This window comes from Seriola aureovittata, chromosome 3, assembly GCF_021018895.1.
Source record: "Seriola aureovittata isolate HTS-2021-v1 ecotype China chromosome 3, ASM2101889v1, whole genome shotgun sequence".
NCBI lineage: Eukaryota > Metazoa > Chordata > Actinopteri > Carangiformes > Carangidae > Seriola > Seriola aureovittata.
In genome coordinates this window covers 25225624-25245862 of record NC_079366.1, presented here as the reverse complement: position 1 = coordinate 25245862, position 20239 = coordinate 25225624, and the positions used below count along the sequence as shown (strand labels likewise).

The 20239-nt window shown below is 39.9% G+C and overlaps 1 protein-coding gene across 1 annotated transcript in view; it reads left to right on the top strand.

Annotated features, from left to right (window-relative positions):
• The window catches only part of grin2ab (glutamate receptor, ionotropic, N-methyl D-aspartate 2A, b), a 93373-nt gene that overhangs the window by 53845 nt on the left and 19289 nt on the right, over window positions 1-20239 (top strand). The window contains exons 5-10 of the mRNA XM_056372570.1: window positions 9016-9182; window positions 9309-9443; window positions 9548-9647; window positions 11682-11887; window positions 15433-15547; window positions 15657-15859. Coding sequence (XP_056228545.1) covers window positions 9016-9182; window positions 9309-9443; window positions 9548-9647; window positions 11682-11887; window positions 15433-15547; window positions 15657-15859 — 926 coding nt within the window. The remainder of the gene's footprint in view (window positions 1-9015; window positions 9183-9308; window positions 9444-9547; window positions 9648-11681; window positions 11888-15432; window positions 15548-15656; window positions 15860-20239) is intronic.

Below are 20239 nucleotides of genomic sequence, written 5' to 3'. Positions count from 1 at the left end.
ACCATCAGTGGGCTGGGAGAGAGAGACAGTAAGAGAGTAAGAAAGAGAGTGAGAATTTTTTTTTTTTCACCCAAAGGCACTTCAGCTATAAATATCAAACTGGCAATTCTCTGATTTGCCAATGAAGGCTGCCAGAGGAGGAGGGAGGAGGATGCAGGGTCTTGCTCAGTTCTTGAGCTGTTTTAAATTCATTCACCGATGGGGGAAGAGAGAAACTGAGAGAGGAATAGGGTTGCCTGTGTCATTTATTTTCCATGTAGGGGGATGAAATAACATTAACATCTCTTTCTCTCTGAAGCTCTATAAGTCAAACAGTTATTATTACTCAAGCAGCAGCAGCACACACACACACACACACATACACACACACAATTACACATACCATATATAGACAGACATCCGATTCCTGTGCTTGTATATGTATGTTGTGTGCGTGCGTGTGTGTGTGTGTGTGTGTGTGTGTGTGTGTGTGTGTGTCTGTGTCTGTGTCTGTGTGTGTGTGTGTGGTGTGTGTGTGTGTGTGTGTGGACCCTGGACAGACACTTCAGTTTTAATAAAGCAGAGGCCTTTCAGCACTCTGGCGGATCCTGCTGTAATCTCTGCTAAACAGGTGTTGTGATTAGCCTCTGCCGTGAGCAGCATCCTGACACTTGGATAGGCAGGGCCAGCCATGCACACAACCATCGGCTACCACTCAGGACACAGATTTAATTGGTGGTGCTTGCCAAACCCACTTTTTCCCCGTAATACAATGCGCTTTGTCAAAGTTCTGCTAGAAATTAATTTTCCATCCTGTGCCAAATAATTATGCTATTTCATCACAATATTCTGGTTTAGTCTTTGCACACTGATGCAGCACCATATGTGATAGAGTCAGCACTGCAGAGCGTGGCTCTTGATTTATAGAGGGCAGTTGATGGATTGTGCCAAGGAACATAGACGAAAGAGGCTGAAAAACAAGACTCCTTGTATATGGGGTATTTATCAACAAATTACAATATCAAATTAATATACAGTATTAACCTAAGCAGCTATTCAGTCATGAGGTTCACACTTTGATTAATCTGCAGCATAAAGAAAACAGTTTCTCAGTGTGCTTCCAGTCCCAATTAGGAATAATACTCTTCCTAAGAACATCTGCATTAGAAAGTTTTGGTAATTAAATCAAAATGTTGTAAGAGCCTGTTTGTGTTTCACAGTCTCAACCTAAAAAGTAGGCTGTTACAGTTGCATATTTTTACTTCGTATTTGTCAGTGTCTGATAACAGCTCTCTTTTTACCCATTTCCCTTTTTCATTGAATACGACGTGGGAAACAGACTAAACAAATATATTTGTACTACAATATACCAGTTGGATGTAAAGGTTCTGTAAAGGTGTAAAGGAAATTGTTTTATCATCAGGCTTTTGTTACTTATTTGAACCAATTGAAGCAAAATATCTCAGATATAAAACTGATGAAACACTAAACACATTCGCAGCCACAGTACATGCAGCTTGTGTTGATAGTAGTCTGGGGAAGAGATATCTTGCTTGGTTCAATCACCGTATGTATGTCTCTGGCACATTACCAGGAGTGTGACACTGGATTAATAAATCGCTAATCTCTTGCTAATCTCATCATGCATTAGTAACTGATAATTTGTTTTTTGCAGCTCTAAAATCGCAACAAAACAGTAAAAAGAATCTTGACTGACACGCTGACAGGAAAGAAATATAATACAGGGGTATGATGGATGACTGTACGTTCTTCAAGACACCACAATGTCTGCGAGCTGTTTTTAATGGATTTTTGAAATGTGAGTTTATAACTTCCCTGAGATAATTAAGGTAAACATGAGGTAGAAGAGAGTTTATTAGTTTCTGGCTGTGGCAAATACAATGGTGGGTTCACAATCTTCACAGCCATTAATGACAAGGAGAAAAAGTAAAATTACACTGGTATTACATTTAAATGTTTTGCCTAAAAATGCTCAAGGCATCCCAGATACAAATTAAGTGAGAGGTACACTGCTTCTCTGTGGAAGAAGAACATGCTATTAGGATTTCAGTCAATTAAGAAGCTGGAGAATTTTTAATTTAATCACCACTGAATACTTAATGTTGACATTTCATTACCGTTGCATTTAGCTCTGAAAGCTAAATATCTGAATGTATGTGGTTTGAATTCCCCATTCACTTTGATATTTCCAATGTATAATTTAAGGTTTTGCAATTTCAAAAGCTTTTTTATTTTATTTTGTTTTATTTTTTTAATTTAAGGGTTCAAGTTCAGACAGAAAAGCAACCAATATTCAAACAACTATATTCAAGTTGCTCAGATTGAAAATTCATGTCAAGATTAAAAAATTACATTTGGGCTGTAAAGACAAGCAGCCAATCCTGGATGGAATTGATCAGACTTCTGTCCTATGAATTATGTTCTGTCATTCTTTTAATCCAAGAAACAGACGTTTAGTTAAATCTGAACTTGTTAAACAAACAAATAAAAAAATCACATTTTTTAAATTGCACAAATTGAAATGATCTTTTGCAATTTTCAAACAAGGAAATAAAAAAAATCAACAGATAAATGGTTTTCAAAGTAAGAGTAAGTAGTAGTAGTTAAATTTATAACTATTTAATTATTTGTTACCAATTAAATTCAGAACCTCATGACATTTTTTTGCTTCCATAAAGAGGTAGTTGTCCTTGGGGATGTGCTGCCTTGAGCAGTTTTCTCTGCAAAACATTTCATTGTAAAAACCACAGACTTTTATTTTCTCCCCATCACCATTAATGACCAGAAAAACTCTGAACCCAGCACTTTCTTTTCCACTTCTACCTCGATTATCTCTGCTCAGAAACTTCAAATGAGTATAGCTTTTTCTTTTAACTGTTGTACAAAAATACAGGCCTCTACTGTAGGTCCATTTTGACTCTAGTAAATAACATCAGACCTTAAACGTTTTGTGTGAGGAAGGTAAACCTTCAATTGAAGGAGAAAATGTCGAGAGATGTCGTATTCCAGTCCCACATTACATTCTGGGGGTTTTGCTGTAGTGCTCTGTGCTTTGTCAGTGGAGGGCCGCGCTGCTGTCCATTACATGCTTGTCTGAGTTAGTGGTGAGACCTAATGCTTCACTAGTTTGAGCTATGCTATGCTAGCTTGGGGGCTCTGTGCTGGGTTAAATGCTATTCTGTGTTTGCCCGGGGAGTGCGAGGCTGTTAAATACTACAGTAGACTTAAGCATTGGGACTCACCTCTTGTTAAATACTAAAGTAGTCTTTGTTAGCATTGGGAGCCACTGTCTGCAAGCTAAATGCTATAGTTGTCTGTCAATCCTGGGAATGTAGAATGTCTATGTTCGTGTAGTGGTTGTGGGCTTTGGGACCTGTTTCTGTGCTCTAAAACTGAAGAGCTTTCAGTGCGTATGGGACCGCTGCTTGTTAGCAGAACCTGCCTTTACATTCTGTTAGTGTCAAGAGAATTTTTTATGCTATGTCTCTGCTATAGAGGTTGTCGACTGTGCGGTCCCTGTTCACAGCAAAGAAATGTTCAAAGAATGGTGTTTGATGTTCAATGTTTGATGTATGTGTGCTCGTAAAACTTATTTGTAGATTTCCTGAAGTCAGAGCACAGTTCATACACCATGAAATCAATAAATTAATGTACATGTATAGATCTATTTTGAATAGAACATGCTGTGATTCAGTAAATACTGTATTAGAACAGCTCTGTCTCAATGGATGTTCTTTGGCTGTGTTACTTTTCCTGCTGGTCAAGTGACAACAGCCTCTCCTCCAAGGCTACCCTAGGTGTTTGTTTGTAAGTGGCTTTGCTGGGCTAATTCTTTGTTAGCGGATGGATTTAGAGCGCTGTTTGTTAGCACTAGGGTTTGCAGAACATCTGCTGAGCACTGACACAGAATTAGACAGCAACAGAAAATATGTCTTGTCTACCAGTGTAGCTCTTTAGTGCAGTTTTAATGTTTTATGGGCCCTTGTTTAGTGTACCTACTCTCATCCTCCTAAAATGCTAACCTGCAGTGTTTAATTAATCTTAATTACACTGATAAGGTCTAACATTACAGGGAGACTTTAGCTTATGAAAAATAAATAAATACTAGAGGTTTTTTGCCTGGATTGTGTTTTTAACACTGGTACAATAGGCAGTTTAGCACCATATGTGCACTAATCTTCTCTGTCAGTGGTATGTTGTGCCACAATGGTTTGAATCAGTACCTTCTTTTAGCAGTTTGAATGCAATCCTCAGTGTCATTAATTACATCTGTGTTTCTTTTATGCAATGACACATGAAAATGCCATGTTACAGGCCTATTGTCCCCAACTGAAGACAACCCCGACAGCAGAAATGGCACATAGACAATAGCGTCTTTTCACTATACTCTTAAATATACTGTTATAAGTAAAGATATATCTGTAAAATGAGTAGAAAAATGAACCTGATCTTTTTGATTCCATATGTTTTGACATTTTCAGTCACATACTCACACTCTCACCTGTCAGATTTGGAACCGTGAAAATATTCACGTGGATTCCTGCATGATGAATGAGACAGCCATGACCTAAGGTTCAAGTAGGATTTTATTATTTAATGTTCATCTTGATGGAAGCACATTCTCATCACTTTCATTTGGATGGAATATACTGTATCTATTAATGACTGTGGTGGTAACCTTGTTCTCAAAGGTCCTTCCTACTCCCAACTCATCCACTGGAAATACCAGCTAATGAAATTTATATACCAAATTAGCTTGTGGTGCTTTAGCAGTTACCTGCACTTCACACTTCAGGGAAGCACTTTTTTTCTGCAGTGTAGCCGGTGCATTTTAATGTTCAGTTCACCAGAATAATGTGGGGATGTATTTTAATCTTCTTACATCTCAACTTTAAGCACAATCTCATTCTGAAAATCTCCATTTATAATGATGCTACTGCTCCTTTCTTTTCTTTTCTTTTCTTTTTTTTGCAGTTTGCATGTGACCTGTGAAGCCGCTGTGCGCTTCACTTTGTTGACACAGGGCAGGACTTATTGCTAGTTTGCTAGTTTGTTTGCACTTTTTTTTTGCAGACTTAAGTGGGATTGTACTTAGCAGCATCTAGGGGCCATACTTTGTCAGGCCAACTTAATGTAGCTGCTCCATCCTAACTGACCTACTGCGTTAAATATTGATAAAGCACATTGCTGGCCTCATCATCATCCTCCTCCTTACCCCCGTCTATTTCTGATTATTCTGCATACTAGCTCCATCCTCTTATTGTGTGCCGCCCCGTGTCATGTACTCTTCTTCCATCCTTTGAATTATTGTTCCTTAGCTTTTGGTTGCTCGGTTCCCTCTTCATCCACCTTCACTACTTGCAGGACTCGGTCCCTCCTCCTGTAGCCCACAGAACTCCCTCTTCCACTGATTTCTAGAAATGTGTCAGTTCGTCCCTCATTAGCCGGGAATCTGTACAGCTCTCTCCACACGTTCATATTTTCTTAATCTGATTGCTGTAAGCAAAAATGAAATTTGACATGTCTGCATGTATGTGTGTGTGGGGGTGGGGTGGGGTGGGGGGTGGGGGTGGACAGAGAATAAGTGAGATACTGTCTTGGTTTTGGTGGTGTATTATTCATTGCTATGCTGGCTTATAAGCAAAGCTGTATATTTAGGGGCCTTTGTGCATGTACACATGTGTCTGTGCTCTCTGAACGTGTGTGGGTGGATGTGAAACTGTACATGAAGTTCACTGTATCTGTATAATTGATGCACTATGTCATCAGTAAATCTCTAGGTATGTGGGTTATAATGTGGAAACACATTTGTGTGGTGTGTGTGTGTATGTGTGTATTTTATTTGTGCATTATTCATATGTGAGCTTCTTGGTGGACTTGTGTGATTTGATGAGAAGATGCAGGTCTGTGTCAACGTCTCTTTTTATCCTTTATAATTCAGCAACCACCAGCAACTATCATCTTCCCCTTTCACCTCTCAGTCTTCTAAAAAGACTCATTCATTCTAAATTCTCCACTTACCCTCCTTCCTCCTCTCTTCTCTCCTCTCCTCTCCGCTCTCTTAAACCACGATGACAGGTGTAAATATTAAATATGTTAAAAGCTTGTTATGAACATGTATGTCATGTAGAACCATATCTGCTGTTTCTTCATCCTGACACCATATAAGGGCAACTGTATATGTGTGAGTGTTATTGTAATATTAAATAGTTATTACAGTCTTGATGAGAAAGGTTTGCTTAATTGATTCATAAAAATCTCTGAGGAGGTATTCTCAGGTTAACTTAATACTATATGTGTGTATTTGTATTATGGCTATAACTAATTGTTATTTTGAAATATAATTTAATGAATCCTTCTTTTTTTATTGCATTCAATGTTCAGTAATGTTTAGTCATCTGTAATGTATTCAGTGTTGTTTATATGGTTTGGGCACCTGGGGTCTAAGAGCAGAAACAGACTGACCAGGATTACGAACATGGCCAGTAAAATAATGGGAAAGAGCAGAAACAACTGGAGTGTATATACAGAAACCAGGTGAAACAGAAAGCTCAAGAAATTGTGTCTGATCCTGTTCGTCCCCTTTTCAAGGAATTCACAAAACTGCCCTCAGGAAGACGCTTTCGAGCGGCAGCAGAAACCAAGAACATTTGAAGAAAGTCCTTTACACCAAATGCAATAGTTTTGTTGAAGTCATAAGCATCATTAACACTGAAATCATGTCCGTTATTGTTGTTTGTACTGTCCATGTTGTGCTGATTTTATTATTGTATTTATTGTTTGTGAGTCACGATGATGTGTTTTTAACCAGCCTGTGAAGCCAAAGGCAAATTTTCCGCACTTGTGGACAATAAAGATTATTATTAATACTGACAATGTAAAATTAGTTCCATAATAAGTCCCCAAAGCTCAAGGTGATATTTTCAAAGATCATATCCAAAGCAGCAATCACAAACCCAGGGCTATGGCAGCAAAAAAAAAAAAAAAAAGGACAGCAAATCATCACATTTGAGAACCAGAAAATGTTTGGACTTTTGCTTGATAAATGATGAAGAGGGCAATTCTGACTTATTATATTATAGCAGCATGATTATACAGGTTTTAATCAAACCTGCAGGTTAGCCAGACGTATCTGGAACAGAAAACAAAGGTGAGTGGAACAGACTGATTGCCTGTTTCAAATTTGCCCTGCCGTACTTGCCATAGTTGTGTGTGCGTGCAGCTTAAAGAGAAATGAATACCGACATCATGTGTGCACTCACTTTCAACTTTACACTAAGTGATTCAGATAATGTGGCTAAACAACTGTCATGTTGCTGTTATCTGGGCAAAATTGAGGATGTGCCTGTTGCCTCGCAGAGCGAGACTTTTACTTTTTTCTTTTTTAGTTTCTAAATCTGGGTAAAGCATAAAGCCGCACACACCTACAGTCTCACACACACAGATGAAAACAGTGAGATATATCTTTTTGAAGTACAATTTCATCCTCTCTCCTCCCCACTTTTTTTTTTTTTTTTGGGAGCAGTGGGGTGAGGGGAGTTAAATCTCTGCAGGGCCTGCTTTATGTGTGCGATGGCCAGAGCTGAGAGCTTTTTGTTAAACTAAAGGACAAGACCCCAGCCAGAGTATAAGGTTTACACGCATATATATATATATACACACACACACATACACTCATGCTGGTGGGGGGTGTTGGGGGCAGAGAGACGGGAGCTGACAGCTGATTTTCCATGTGTGTTTATGAGGGCTTTGATGTTTAATGTGTCACGCTCTTTGATGCCCTCTGCGGAAGGGGTGTTAGAGCATGTATGTGTGCATGTGGTCTGTGTGTGTGTGTGTGTGTGTGTGGTCTGTGTGTGTGTGTGTGTGTGTGTGTGTGGTCTGTGTGTGTGTGTGTGTGTGTGTGTGTGTGTGTGTGTGTGTGTGTGTGTAGAAGACACAGAGGGGGTCCTTGTGAAGATGCTTGATGTTTGTGTCTCTGTCAGTTTTTCTCCCAAGACTCTCACTCCTCTTTCCACCTCTCTCTGCAGCAGGTATCTCAATCTCACTCACAAGACTGGAACATTTTTCTCATTCTCACTCTCCCCCTTCAGCCTTTTTCTTTTCCTCCCTGTCTACTGCTCCTCCCTCTCTCCTCTCTTCTCTCTAGTGGATGAGCTGTGTTGCTGTCTATTTGTTGTGTCCCAAGGGGGAAGCTCAGCTTACACTTTATGCAAACATACATTCTGCAATCATTAGCAACTTATTTCACACTCACTTTGGGTTTCATTCTGTTTAATAGCTGCTTTGGTTTTGGTAATGCTCACTGCTGCCTCTTACTCTGCACACTGACCCTGAGTTTCCGTGCGATGCCGAGGCTAAATGATTTAACTGTACGTGGCATTGTGAATTAATGCTGTGAAATTTGGAGCCACAGTTTATAGAGGATATCATCTGACTTCAAACGAGACGGCTGTAAAACCGACTCCGTATTTTCTTACAGTTAAAATTTCATTTCAACATGGCGTAACATTTAAAGCATTGTGCCGGTTCGATAATACAAAGCTTTACAATGCAGGAAGAGTGTCTTTTTTCAGCTCAATTAGCTTTCAAGGCAACGCACGGTTGTTGGTGTATCGGCTACTGAGGGTGGAAGTGAATCAAACCTGTGAGTTATGAGGCAGTTATCTCCGACCATTAGGCCCCCCGTTGCCAACAGTCACTCACTTCTAGTGTCGTCTCACTTGTTGACTGAATCTTGCTCTGTCAGTATCTCTTCCTTTTTTTTCCCCCCATATCCCCGCTCCTTGTCGTTCCTCTAACACTTACACTCCGTCTTATCTCCCTCCCTCTCCCGGTCCGACTCACTGATTGCAAAAATTGAAAACGGTTCCTCTAATTCTGTCTGGTTTTTGGAGTCTGCTTTGCACTCATTCACTCCAGCTCTTCTCCTTCTTTTTTTCTTGTCTGCAATTAATTCAGTTCCTCAGACAAATCTGCTGACTGTATGTGCTGCTGGCCTGTGTGTCATTGTAGGATGAGAAGTCCACGTTCTTCCAGTTCGGCGCGGCGCTGCAGCAGGAAGCCCTGCTCATGCTTGCCATCATGGAGGAGTACGACTGGCATGTTTTTTCTATCGTCACTTCAAAGTTCCCCGGGTACCAAGACTTCATCAGCACGCTCAGGGTAACCGTGGATCACAGGTAATAAATACACACCTTCCACATGTACACACACACACACACACACACACTGTTTTTATCCTTTAACCTTTATTTACGGCACCTGACAATTAAGCAATTGGATTATTCGATGGCGTATCATTACAGCTTTGTGCGCTGGGACATGCAGAGTGTGGTGACTCTCGATGCTATAGATGGTGACCCAAACTCTAAATCACACATCGCCCTCAAGAGGATTCAGAGCCCTGTTATACTGCTGTACTGCTCCAAGGATGAGGCTTTGTGAGTGTTTGTGTATTTCATTTTATTTCGCTGTTCCTGTCTCTCTTTCATACGCTGCCAAATTTCAACAGTGGATCTTTATTAACTCTCTGACTCCTCGACAGGTATATACTAGAGGAAGCTCGGTCCTTGGGCCTGATAGGAGCCGGTTACATCTGGATCGTGTCCAGTCTTACCACTGGCAACCCAGACTTTACCCCCGAGGTATTGAGGCTCCATATGTGGTAACAGGTGGCCACTTTTTGTGGTTTGACAAGACAAGCATTCTTTCTTATTCCAGGCTGTTGTAGGTCTCTCCTGTAAATCTTCTCTCCTTTATTCTCTAGATTTTAAGAAACGCAATATTTAAGCAATAGCTCAACATCTTGTTAAATATCTCACACACTCACTGAGCACTTTATTAGGACCACCATACTAAAACAGGGTATGGTGGTACCTTTGCTCTCATAAAGGCCTCAGTTCTTCGTGACATCGATTCCACAAGATGTTGGAAAACGTTCCTTTGAGATTCTGCTCCACGTTGACGTGATCGTGTCACATAATTTCTCTGTCAGCTGCACATTCATGCTGCCAATCTCGTGTTGTACCACATCCCAACAGTGTTCTAATGGACCGAGGTCTGGTGACTGGGGAGGTCACCCAAGTACCGAACTCACTGTCATGTTCGTGAGAACAGTTTGAGACGACTTTTGCTGAGTGACATGATGCCATAAAAGGATGCACATGGTCATCGACAATACTGTGGCATTGAAACGATGATTGAATGGTGTTAACAGGGCTCAGAATGTGCCAATAAAACATTTCCCACACCATTACATCCCTCCCCCACCAACTGGTACTGGCAGGTTGGGTCCATGGATTCATGCTTTTGATGCCAAATTCTGACTCTACCATCTTAGTGCCTCAGCAGAAATCCACATTCATCAGACCAGTCTTTGGTGAGCCTGTAGCCCTCAGCAGCCTCAGATTTCTGTTCTTGGCTGATAGTAGAACCGAACGTGGTCTTCTGCTGTGACCTCATCAGTAATAAGGCTATAATTGTATGCTATTATAATATTAATAACATTATAAAGAATTTTTGGCAGAGCTTTTGTATTGAGTTGTAAAAGATTATACCTAACCAAGTCGCCACTGAGTGTATAATGTGTTCATTTATGAGCTTCAAAGGTGCTGATGAGTGGATTTCTTTTCTTCAGACTGAGCACCCTAGTTGTTTCCCCGTTTCCAGTCTTTGTGCTAAGCTAAGCTAAGCTAACCAGCTGTCGGCTGTAGCTGTAACACATATAAGAGTGGTATCGATATTGTCATCTAACTCTTTGGCAAAAACAAATAAGCATATTTCCCAAAATGACAACCTGTTCCTTAAAACCATGAGCTCGAGCCTAAGACAGCATAGAGATAATGTAAATCGTGGTTACTGATAAACTATTATTCCTATCATATCATCTGTTGAGACTGGTTAATCTGGCAACAATCACTTCTCAGACTGCTTTGTTTACGTTCTCTCTGTACCTAACAACATTTGCTCAGCCCCTAAATAGGATGTTTGACAGTATTGCATACACATTCACACTCAAAATGTAGGCCAGCAAAGGTAGCTATTATCCAAATAGCTTATAAATATGTGTATAAATAATTCAAATTATAATCAGCTCAAATGTTCCCCTCACATTAAAAATGGAAACATATCCAATGTTTGCTTACCTTTCCCAAAAGCTTCTCAAACGTTCGTTCTCCTCCTCCTCGTGTCCATCATTCTCCTCGACTCAACGTTCCTGTTTGTGTTGGGTTTTTGTGCCTCGGTTTTTGTTCTTAGACAACAATCTGATTCTTCAGTTAGCACCAAATTAAAATACAAAGCCAAAATATTGTTGGGTAGACTGACAGATTACTGTGTCGGCATTTTTTGATGTTGGCTCAGTCTGGTTTAGAGAGATAAACTTAGGGAGCTATTTAGTTTGTCAAAATTATTTTATTTTGACAGTTGAAAGGTATGGGCAACACCTGAATGAGCAATTCACTTTCGGGACATAGTCTGCTCTGACTTTTAATAGAATTTAATAGCCAGCTATGAATTATTTCAGGAAGCCACACGGAGCCGATAAATCATCCGTTTGACACCTTTGAGAGATACATATGGATGTTTAAAATTGGGATAGAAAATGTCAAATTGAAGTCAAATTGAATTTTACACACCATATGTGCCACTTCTCAGATCTCCTCCTCTTTTCCTCTCAGATGTTTCCCCTGGGTATGATCTCCGTGTCCTATGATGACTGGGAGTACCCGCTCGAGACGCGGGTGCGGGATGGAGTGGGCATCATTTCATCTGCAGCCACCTCCATGCTGCGGGAGAAGGGGGAGCTGCCAGAGGCCCAGAGCAGCTGCTACAGCACACCGTCAGACAGGAGCCCAGGGAAGCTCCCACCTAGTGCCCTGCGCAGGTGTGTGTGTGTGTGTGTGTACATGTGTGAGAGTGTGAGGAGATCAAGGTCTAGGGACTTGCATAACTGTTTGTCTTTGTAGCTGAGTGTTGAGCGGTCTTACATAACTCTTTTTAATGTACTAATGAGAGGAGTAGAAGGGAGAAAGGAAGCAGAGATGACAGCAGTGTTAAACACTCTGATGTCTAATGACATTTAACACAATTCACTGTTGTGTACATGGCTGCTCGGTGTATGAGCTCATTCTGCCTTACTGAACTTAAGTCACACTTCCGTGTTGTTACTGCTCGGTGATACCTAGATCACAGTATGTGTCTGGTGTGTGTGTATTCATGTGTATTTGTCTGTATGTGTGCACCTTGCTTCACATGACTGGACTCACTCATTAAGTCAGGATTACAGCAGCTTTTACAAGCTTTGTTCTTTTTTTTCTTGTTACGTGGCTCTGTGGGTGGTACATATATGTTGGTCATTGTGTGTGTGTGTGTGTGTGTGTGTGTGTTCACGCACATGTGCATACCATTATGCATGTGTGTGTGTGCACTCTTCTCTGAGGTCCCTGTGAGGAAGAATCCTTTAAATAAGAGGGGAGGACAAATGGACACACACACACACACACACACACACACACATGCAAGCACATTCATACCGAACATTAACACATTACTACAGAATCTGTCAGTGGTGTTGCTCCCTGTCAGGCTTTTTGATATTGTGACTACATTTTGAATATGAAGCATACATTGACTAAAATATGATTATTATTTAAGAAATCTATATAATACTGACTGAAAAACAGGAAGGTCAGGCTGCTAGGCCTTGCACATCTATGATGACTTATGAGTCATCATAGATGCCATTAAAATGAGAGCCACTGTGTGATTTACACTATCACGGCTTTATTATCCCATTCTTCTCTCTTATTAGCCCATAACTGTATATATCAAAGCATATACAATACTGCAGTTGTTGACAGGTTGATCCAATATAACTCAGACTTCAATAGCAGCTCAAAACCTTTTCCGGAACAATGTTTTTTTCTTCCTGTCAGAGGTATGTCATTTGTCTCGCTAACTTATTAGATTGAATTTGCATATTTGTCAAAACAACTGCAGCCAATTTTTGTGGTTATGAACTGACAGGTTGGATTTCCCCACCCTGATTTGGAAGTGGTGAGGCTATGATCAGAATTCTGCATACATTAGTCTAGATACAATCTTGCCGCAGTGTGCATATAAACAATGTGAGGTGGAGAGGAATAGGACAACATAATCTGCCACTTAAAAGACATCATCAACCCTGTCGGATTCCCTGTCATTCTTGCCTGACAGGAATTAATATCGCAGAGTCTAGTTCTGCGTGTTTGGACACCACAATGGTACAGGTTTTTATTGAGGTTTGTCCTTGTAGTAAATTTCAAAACATTATTCTATTTGATGGAACCACTCTACTATGCAAACCCCTAAGCTGTCACTTTTTTTCTGCAAAGATGCTCCCTGCCATAACACAGAATTTGGGAAGAGCCTCCTTTCTTTCTTTATTCATACTTTTGTGAAAGAGCTCACACAATGGCTACCCGAGAACTTCAGGAACAGAAAAAAAAAAAAAAACCTCCACACACACAGTAGTAGCAGCAGCAGGACCCACTTTTTAAAGATGGCATTTACAGTAACGGGGGATTTTATATTTTTCTCTGATGCTGATGCTGCTACTTAAACCCTCATTGAATTTCTAGTTAATGCAAATCATATTGCAGACAGAAATTTAGAAATCATTGAACCCCTTGTGGAATCTGCCTATTTTACATGCCTCAAAAAAACAAAAAAAAAACCCAGCATTATCTGTTTAGATCAAAATGTTTCTCCAGAAATGGTAAGAAACCTGAAATAGGAGGAGACAGCAGTTTCCCAGAATAGACTGCAACAGTGTTTCTGCTATATGTATTCAGCCGTGGAAATGCTCTGTGACAAGGGCATCACCTGCTGCACTATGAAGATTTCTCACACACAAAAATATATATTTGTCTTGACATGTCACTAATAGTTAAATGCGTAGTAATCTATGATAACAATAGATGGCTCAATTATATAGTGCAGAGGTGCCTCTTTATATTTAACTGTGTATTTAATTATTTGCATTTTCAGAGAGAGGGAGGGTTTACCCACGGCAGAGCTGTTTGGTGTTTCTGCAGTGCCTGTATGCGAGGGAGACAGGGACCTTTTATTTACTCTGTACTCGGTGTTAGTGCTGCGTGCTTTGAAAGAGCACAGGCCTGCTTCCAAGTCTTTGTAAAAACAGACGATTAATGTACCACTCTCTAATCCAGTGTCCGACAACAACATTTATGTGTGTCGACTCTAATACCTCTCCTGCAGATGAGACAACATAAAATCCCACCTGTTTGAACTGCAGTGTAATTATCTTAGCTTTCACCTGCAGAGCGCATGTTAAACGGCACTCAGACGATTCTTTTTATGCATTTTGACTTCCTGTATCAATATTTGAGTTTATGCATAAATCCTTCGTGGCCCGTCTGGTGTAAAAACAAACAACAAACAACAAAAAGTTTCCTTTTTTTAACTCTTTGTTTTAGAATAATGAAGCAATGAATCTGTGACTACATCAAGCATCGCATGACTACATCCATTTAATGTGTGTTTAGATGGCTGATGGCAAGACTCACAAGTAAAAAAAAAATTATAATTCTCTGTATATGTGAACTTGGAATCATGTGCCAAATTCAATAATGTTTATAAAGCTGAACATTTTTGATTTTATGAAATATTCTGTTTCAGTCAGATGATATTTCAGTCATACGGCATCACCCAACCAATCGTGTTTGACACAGTGTCAAAATAAATCAAACCATGTCTAATGAATCAGAACACAAGGCATTAAAGAAAAAGTGTTGTCTGTTTTGGGTAGCTGCTGTCCCTTTTGTGATTTGGTCTTTTTAGTAAACTTCCTCAGACAGCTCTTCTTTCCCCCCAGTGGGAATTCATGCTATTATCCCAGTCTTAAAACTCAGAACATCCTCGCCTTCTGATAATTGTTTTACCGGAGTGAGTGTGTTCTTAATCCCATATCACTATGTGTGATACTGATTCATTTACTCCTCTCTACTGCTTCACTTTAGCGATGGCGTAAATGTTTCAGCAAAGGATCCGTTTGCGTATGCAGGATAACTGTAGTGAGTAAGAGAGTGAGGGCAGCCTTGTTGCACCAGTGGCTTGTCTTTCAGGCGTATATCTGTGGAGAAATCAATGCAGAATGCTGATGGGAGAGATATGTGGCCTCTGACTCTTCCCCCTCCTACACACAAATAGATGCACGCACACACATACACACTCAGGCATGCATGCACACACAGTGGGTGAAGACAGCATTGATTTGAAGAGGATACTCTTGCAGTGATTATAGAGTGCTTAACTTGTTATTTCAAATGTATCTGCTCTTGTGCACTCATACTTACAAACACTCTGACAGATGCAAAACACAAGCAAATAACAGCTTCCTACTCTCTTTTTTTCCCCCATGTGTTTCAGACACATGATGCATGTGTGGTATGAAGGGCGAGACCTAACCTTTACTCCAGATGGTTACCAGGCCAACCCCAAATTGGTTGTCATTGTCCTGAACAGCGAGAGGAAGTGGGAGAAGGTAACGAATGGATACAGTCTATTTGTAAAGCAAGGCAATTAAAAAGCCAAAACACTGGTTGCTGCTGATGGCTGCTGCTGATGTTGTGTGTGTTTTTTCGCGCACACAGATGGGCCGCTGGGAAAACGGGACTTTGTCGTTGATGTTCCCCGTGTGGCCGCGGTATAACTCCTACGGCGATGAGGATGCAGATGAAAACCACCTCTCCATTGTCACCCTGGAGGAGAAACCTTTTGTCATTGTCGACAACGTTGACATCCTCACCGGCACCTGCATGAGAAACTCTGTGCCCTGCCGCAAACATGTCAAAGAGTAAGTGCCCACACACTCGATGTGTTAGTGAACAAATACACCCACATGTAGATACCTACCTACTACTCACATGAAATCAAGAGCCATTTGAAAGCCACACTTGTTTAAAGGTACCGTGAAAAGGCTTACACTGGAGGTGTTACAGGAGGTGAGACAGGTGCTTGTTTGTTCTTAGAACAAGTGAAATCTCAGTTGGATAAAGGTGGTGTTGTTTTGTGATCTCGGGAAGGCATTTGGTTCTCTGAATTAAGTAATCTACTATATCACCTTTTACGGGTCTTTTTTCTTTCTTAAATGACTTGAATCACACCTCTCAAGCTGGTCTCAATCTGTCTGAGAACATAATCGTCAATCAGCTGCCCTTTGCTAGTCCACTTTTGTTCTACAAGGATCTATACTGGGCCCACTCATTTTTACTTTATATAATAATGACTCACCATCTGTTTGTCCTCGAGACTGAAATCCAAATCTATGTGGCTGTAATATATGCACACAGTAGCACTGAAACACCAGATAATACCCAACTCACAGACTCTATGATCCGTGTTACAACTTGCATGTTCTGTACCATGACAAATAACTCTTGTGTAATTGGTTGTATAATAAGAAAACTTACAGGTAATTTTAATTCAAAATAACATACATATATATATATATATATAATGTAACATATTCCATAACTGTCAACTGAGGCACTCAAGGTGTATGTCAGTGGTTTCCCCACATCATCTTGTGTTTTTGTTATAACAGTGAAACTCTATCCAGGCATTAATAATTAATTGCTCTGTGTTGCTGTCAGCTCGCTAATGCCAATCTGTTGGTGCACTTGATTTTTGCGTCTGCTACCACTGTAATTGCATGTGTCGCTCATCGTGGTCTTTTTTCTCTTGTGCCATTAATTCAGTGTGAATTATGTATTGTTTTAGATGTACTGAATGTGTTACTTGTTTAAAATACTGCAGTTACTAATTAATAATGCTGCTTATTGTTTTCCCCTGTGGTACATGTTGTCTATATACTTTAACATGCATCTTATTCAGGTATTATTCATTATATTTCAATATTGTGTGTTTTTACTTATTATTTTTACACAATTTTGTAGAGTACCTACATTATTTAAAATTGACCTATGTGTGGAAGCCAAAAAGTCCAAAGAAAAGCTTAACACATATGTGTAATTTAACCACTGTTAATTACTAAATGTTGAAATTGAAATACTGCTGAAGTATTGAGACAATTTACGTTCAAAACCATTTATCTGATTTTTACGTTTGAAGTTATGCAATGCAACTTCCAAATCTTGGATTTGTTTATATGTCATATATAAGTGACTTGAAGGAAACAAATGGAAGAAAACTGAAGGGTTTATACTCTCTCATCGTCTCTTTTTGGATTATACACCTGACTGAACATAGCATAAATGTTTGAATTTTCATCTTGAAATTTGATGTGTGGATGAGCTTGACTTGATTTTTAGACCCAAAAATTACCAATTAAATCTGAGCAAACTAGAATTCAAACATTTGAATTTTCTATCTGAAGTTGTGAACCTTAGTTTTAAGTAAAACAAATATTTAAAATTGCACTTTAGCATTTTCTAATTTCAGTTTCTCAGTTTCGATTGTAAATTGAATATATTTGGGGTTTCGACAGTTGGTCGGACAAAAAAAAACTATTTGAAGCACACTTGGCTTGTTTTCAGTTGCAGTCCCAAACTGCACAACTTGAAATTAACTGTTGGAAATTTCAGAAAGGGGAATGAATTTAGATAGATGGTTCTTGAGTAAAATATTTCAGTCCTATAGATTATATTATTAGTGATTAAATCTCACCATCGGGTGTTAAATTGCTTAAAAGATTCAAATCTTTATGGCCTTTTTTGGCTTCCATAAAAAGGATGAATACTAGTCCTTTGGCGAACTCTGGCACACTGCCCCACCTTCTATTATCTCCCATCTGGACTACTACAACTCCCACTAAGCCAGGCTCATAAAGTATTCTGTTGAGCAGATACAAACCAGAACACTGCTGCCTGCCTTGTCTTTTTGCTCCCCAAGTTCTCCTTTGTCGCCTCCTCACACTCCCCATGCTCCCCACCTCCCTCCCAACTGGCTGCCGGTGGCTGTTCACATCAAATTCTAAATTCTGGTCCTGGCATTCAAGGCTCCTCGGGGAGTTGCACGCCCGTATCTGCAGGCTACGGTCTATCCGTATTTGTGCTCTGTTTCAACAGGCCACTTAGCTCTCCACTCCCTGTGGCAGCTACGTCATTGTTTCACCTGGCCTTGACTCTTCTTTCTACTGCTCTTCAATAGTGAAATGTCCTTCCCACTCCAGGTGGGACAGCTGAAATGCTCCAGATCTATTCTATTGGAAAAAATGCCTTTATCCCCTGAATATCCCCATTTCCCACAACCTTACTCTGCACCTGCTATTTAAAAAACATGTCCCGTACCTGTTTACTCTTCTTATTTTTAGCATATCTTTATCTGATGTGATCCCAGGGATGTTTTGTCATCTGTTATCTGTGCATTAAGCCGCCTTCGATAAAAGTATCAGCTAATGGGACAGTAATGTTTCAAAAATTCATATTAACTTTATCGTCTTACTTCATCAATGTGATTTTTTTAATGTATCTATATAATCTATATTTCCCACCTCACCACTCACCGCCTCAGTGCGTATATATCCCGTTCTGCTCTGCAATAATAGCAGTGGGCTGAATGCCTGAAATCATTCTCTGTTACAAATGATGTTGTTTTAACTGAACTGATTTAGATCCATAGCACAATGAAACTGAATGTCATGTAGATTTAATTAATTTTACTGCAAATGAAGCATTTTCATTTATTATAACTTCACTTTTAGATTGTGATTGTTGTCACATGATGTATAGCCTACACTTTGTTAAGTTTTCAGATCAGTTCACTGAGTTTCCACATGTATGACGAATGCTTTTAAAATCCTGCCCAGCAGAATGCTTTAGCGCCTTCTTTCTGCATCAGCACATCAAACAATACTACAAGCATTGCAGTTTGAAAAAAAACAAAAAACAAACTTAACAGGCATTATTGTAGAGGCTGAAATATGTTGCAGCCTTCTCAAGTGTGTAAACAACGCACAAATATTTCTCAAATTGTCAGTGAAAGTAAAACTTTCTTAAAGAATCTTTCCCTTGGATTCTTTGACATCTCGGGTTTTGCTCCAATTATCTGCTATATCTGGACACCTCAATAAGAGCCTCTGCATGACAGGACAAGCCAGCTTTTTTTTTTTCCCGTCTCTGCTAATTTCTACAATTCAGTTCACATCTTAGCTCATCTGTAAACAGCCCGTCCAGGGTGCATAAATATTAATCATAATTGCTGCAGTATTATCCGTCACCGGCTCAGTACTGTATCGGCATTGTGCTGCTGGTTGATCAGTAGCCACAACACAGTCCGAATGCACGACTAGAATCCATCTTTTCTAAAGTATTCTACTCATGACTGACAGTATTATTGTGGTAAATTCAATGAATGTCAACATTTCAACTAGACAATAGAAAATAATTAAATTTGTTCAGGATAATCATTAGGATTAGATAGAGGAAGATAGAATATGACAGGACGGTCTGTCTCTCTTTTTGAAGATTTATATACTTTTTCTTTAAATAAATAGAATCCACCATATTAAAAGATTTTCTGTCAGACGGACTCGGAGAGAAAGAGATGCAACACAACAACCGCAGAGTTTTTGATCTGTGTAGTCATGACAACACACACTGTAGGCACGGACAATTAAACGACTGAATCACTGCACATTGGAAGTTTAACTTGTGACCTGACCCGAGATTTCTCAACCTTTCTCCCGAGCGATCGCTGTGGAAGTGTTGCGTAGTCACAGCGGGGCAGGATGACTAGTCTCTTCTAGGCCTTCGTTCACGTTACATTTGCTGCCTGCGCGTCCAGCCACCCATGCGTCCATATATGCGTAGATACGTCCAGCCATCCGAAAGTGCTACATTTACTCAGTCACTACTTCCACTTTATTTTGTGTTGATACAAGTATGACGTGAAACAAACAGATGTACAGTATGCGTACCTCAGGGAGTTATTGTCATTGTCATTGTGTGTGTGTGTGTGTGTGTGTGTGTTTACATAGTGACATAAGGACACAGAGAGGGCTCAGCTGGGAAGCGCTTATGTATACAGAATGTGTGCATTAGAACACCTGGGGCACATATTATACATCCGCAGACTCACACACACATATGTATATACATATGTATGCTATGCTCGCTTTCTCTTTTTTGCACACATTCACACACACACTATGCTGTGCCACGGATACAGTTGAGTGCTGTTAAAAGATCTGTTAATCCTTTGATGTTTCAGCTCT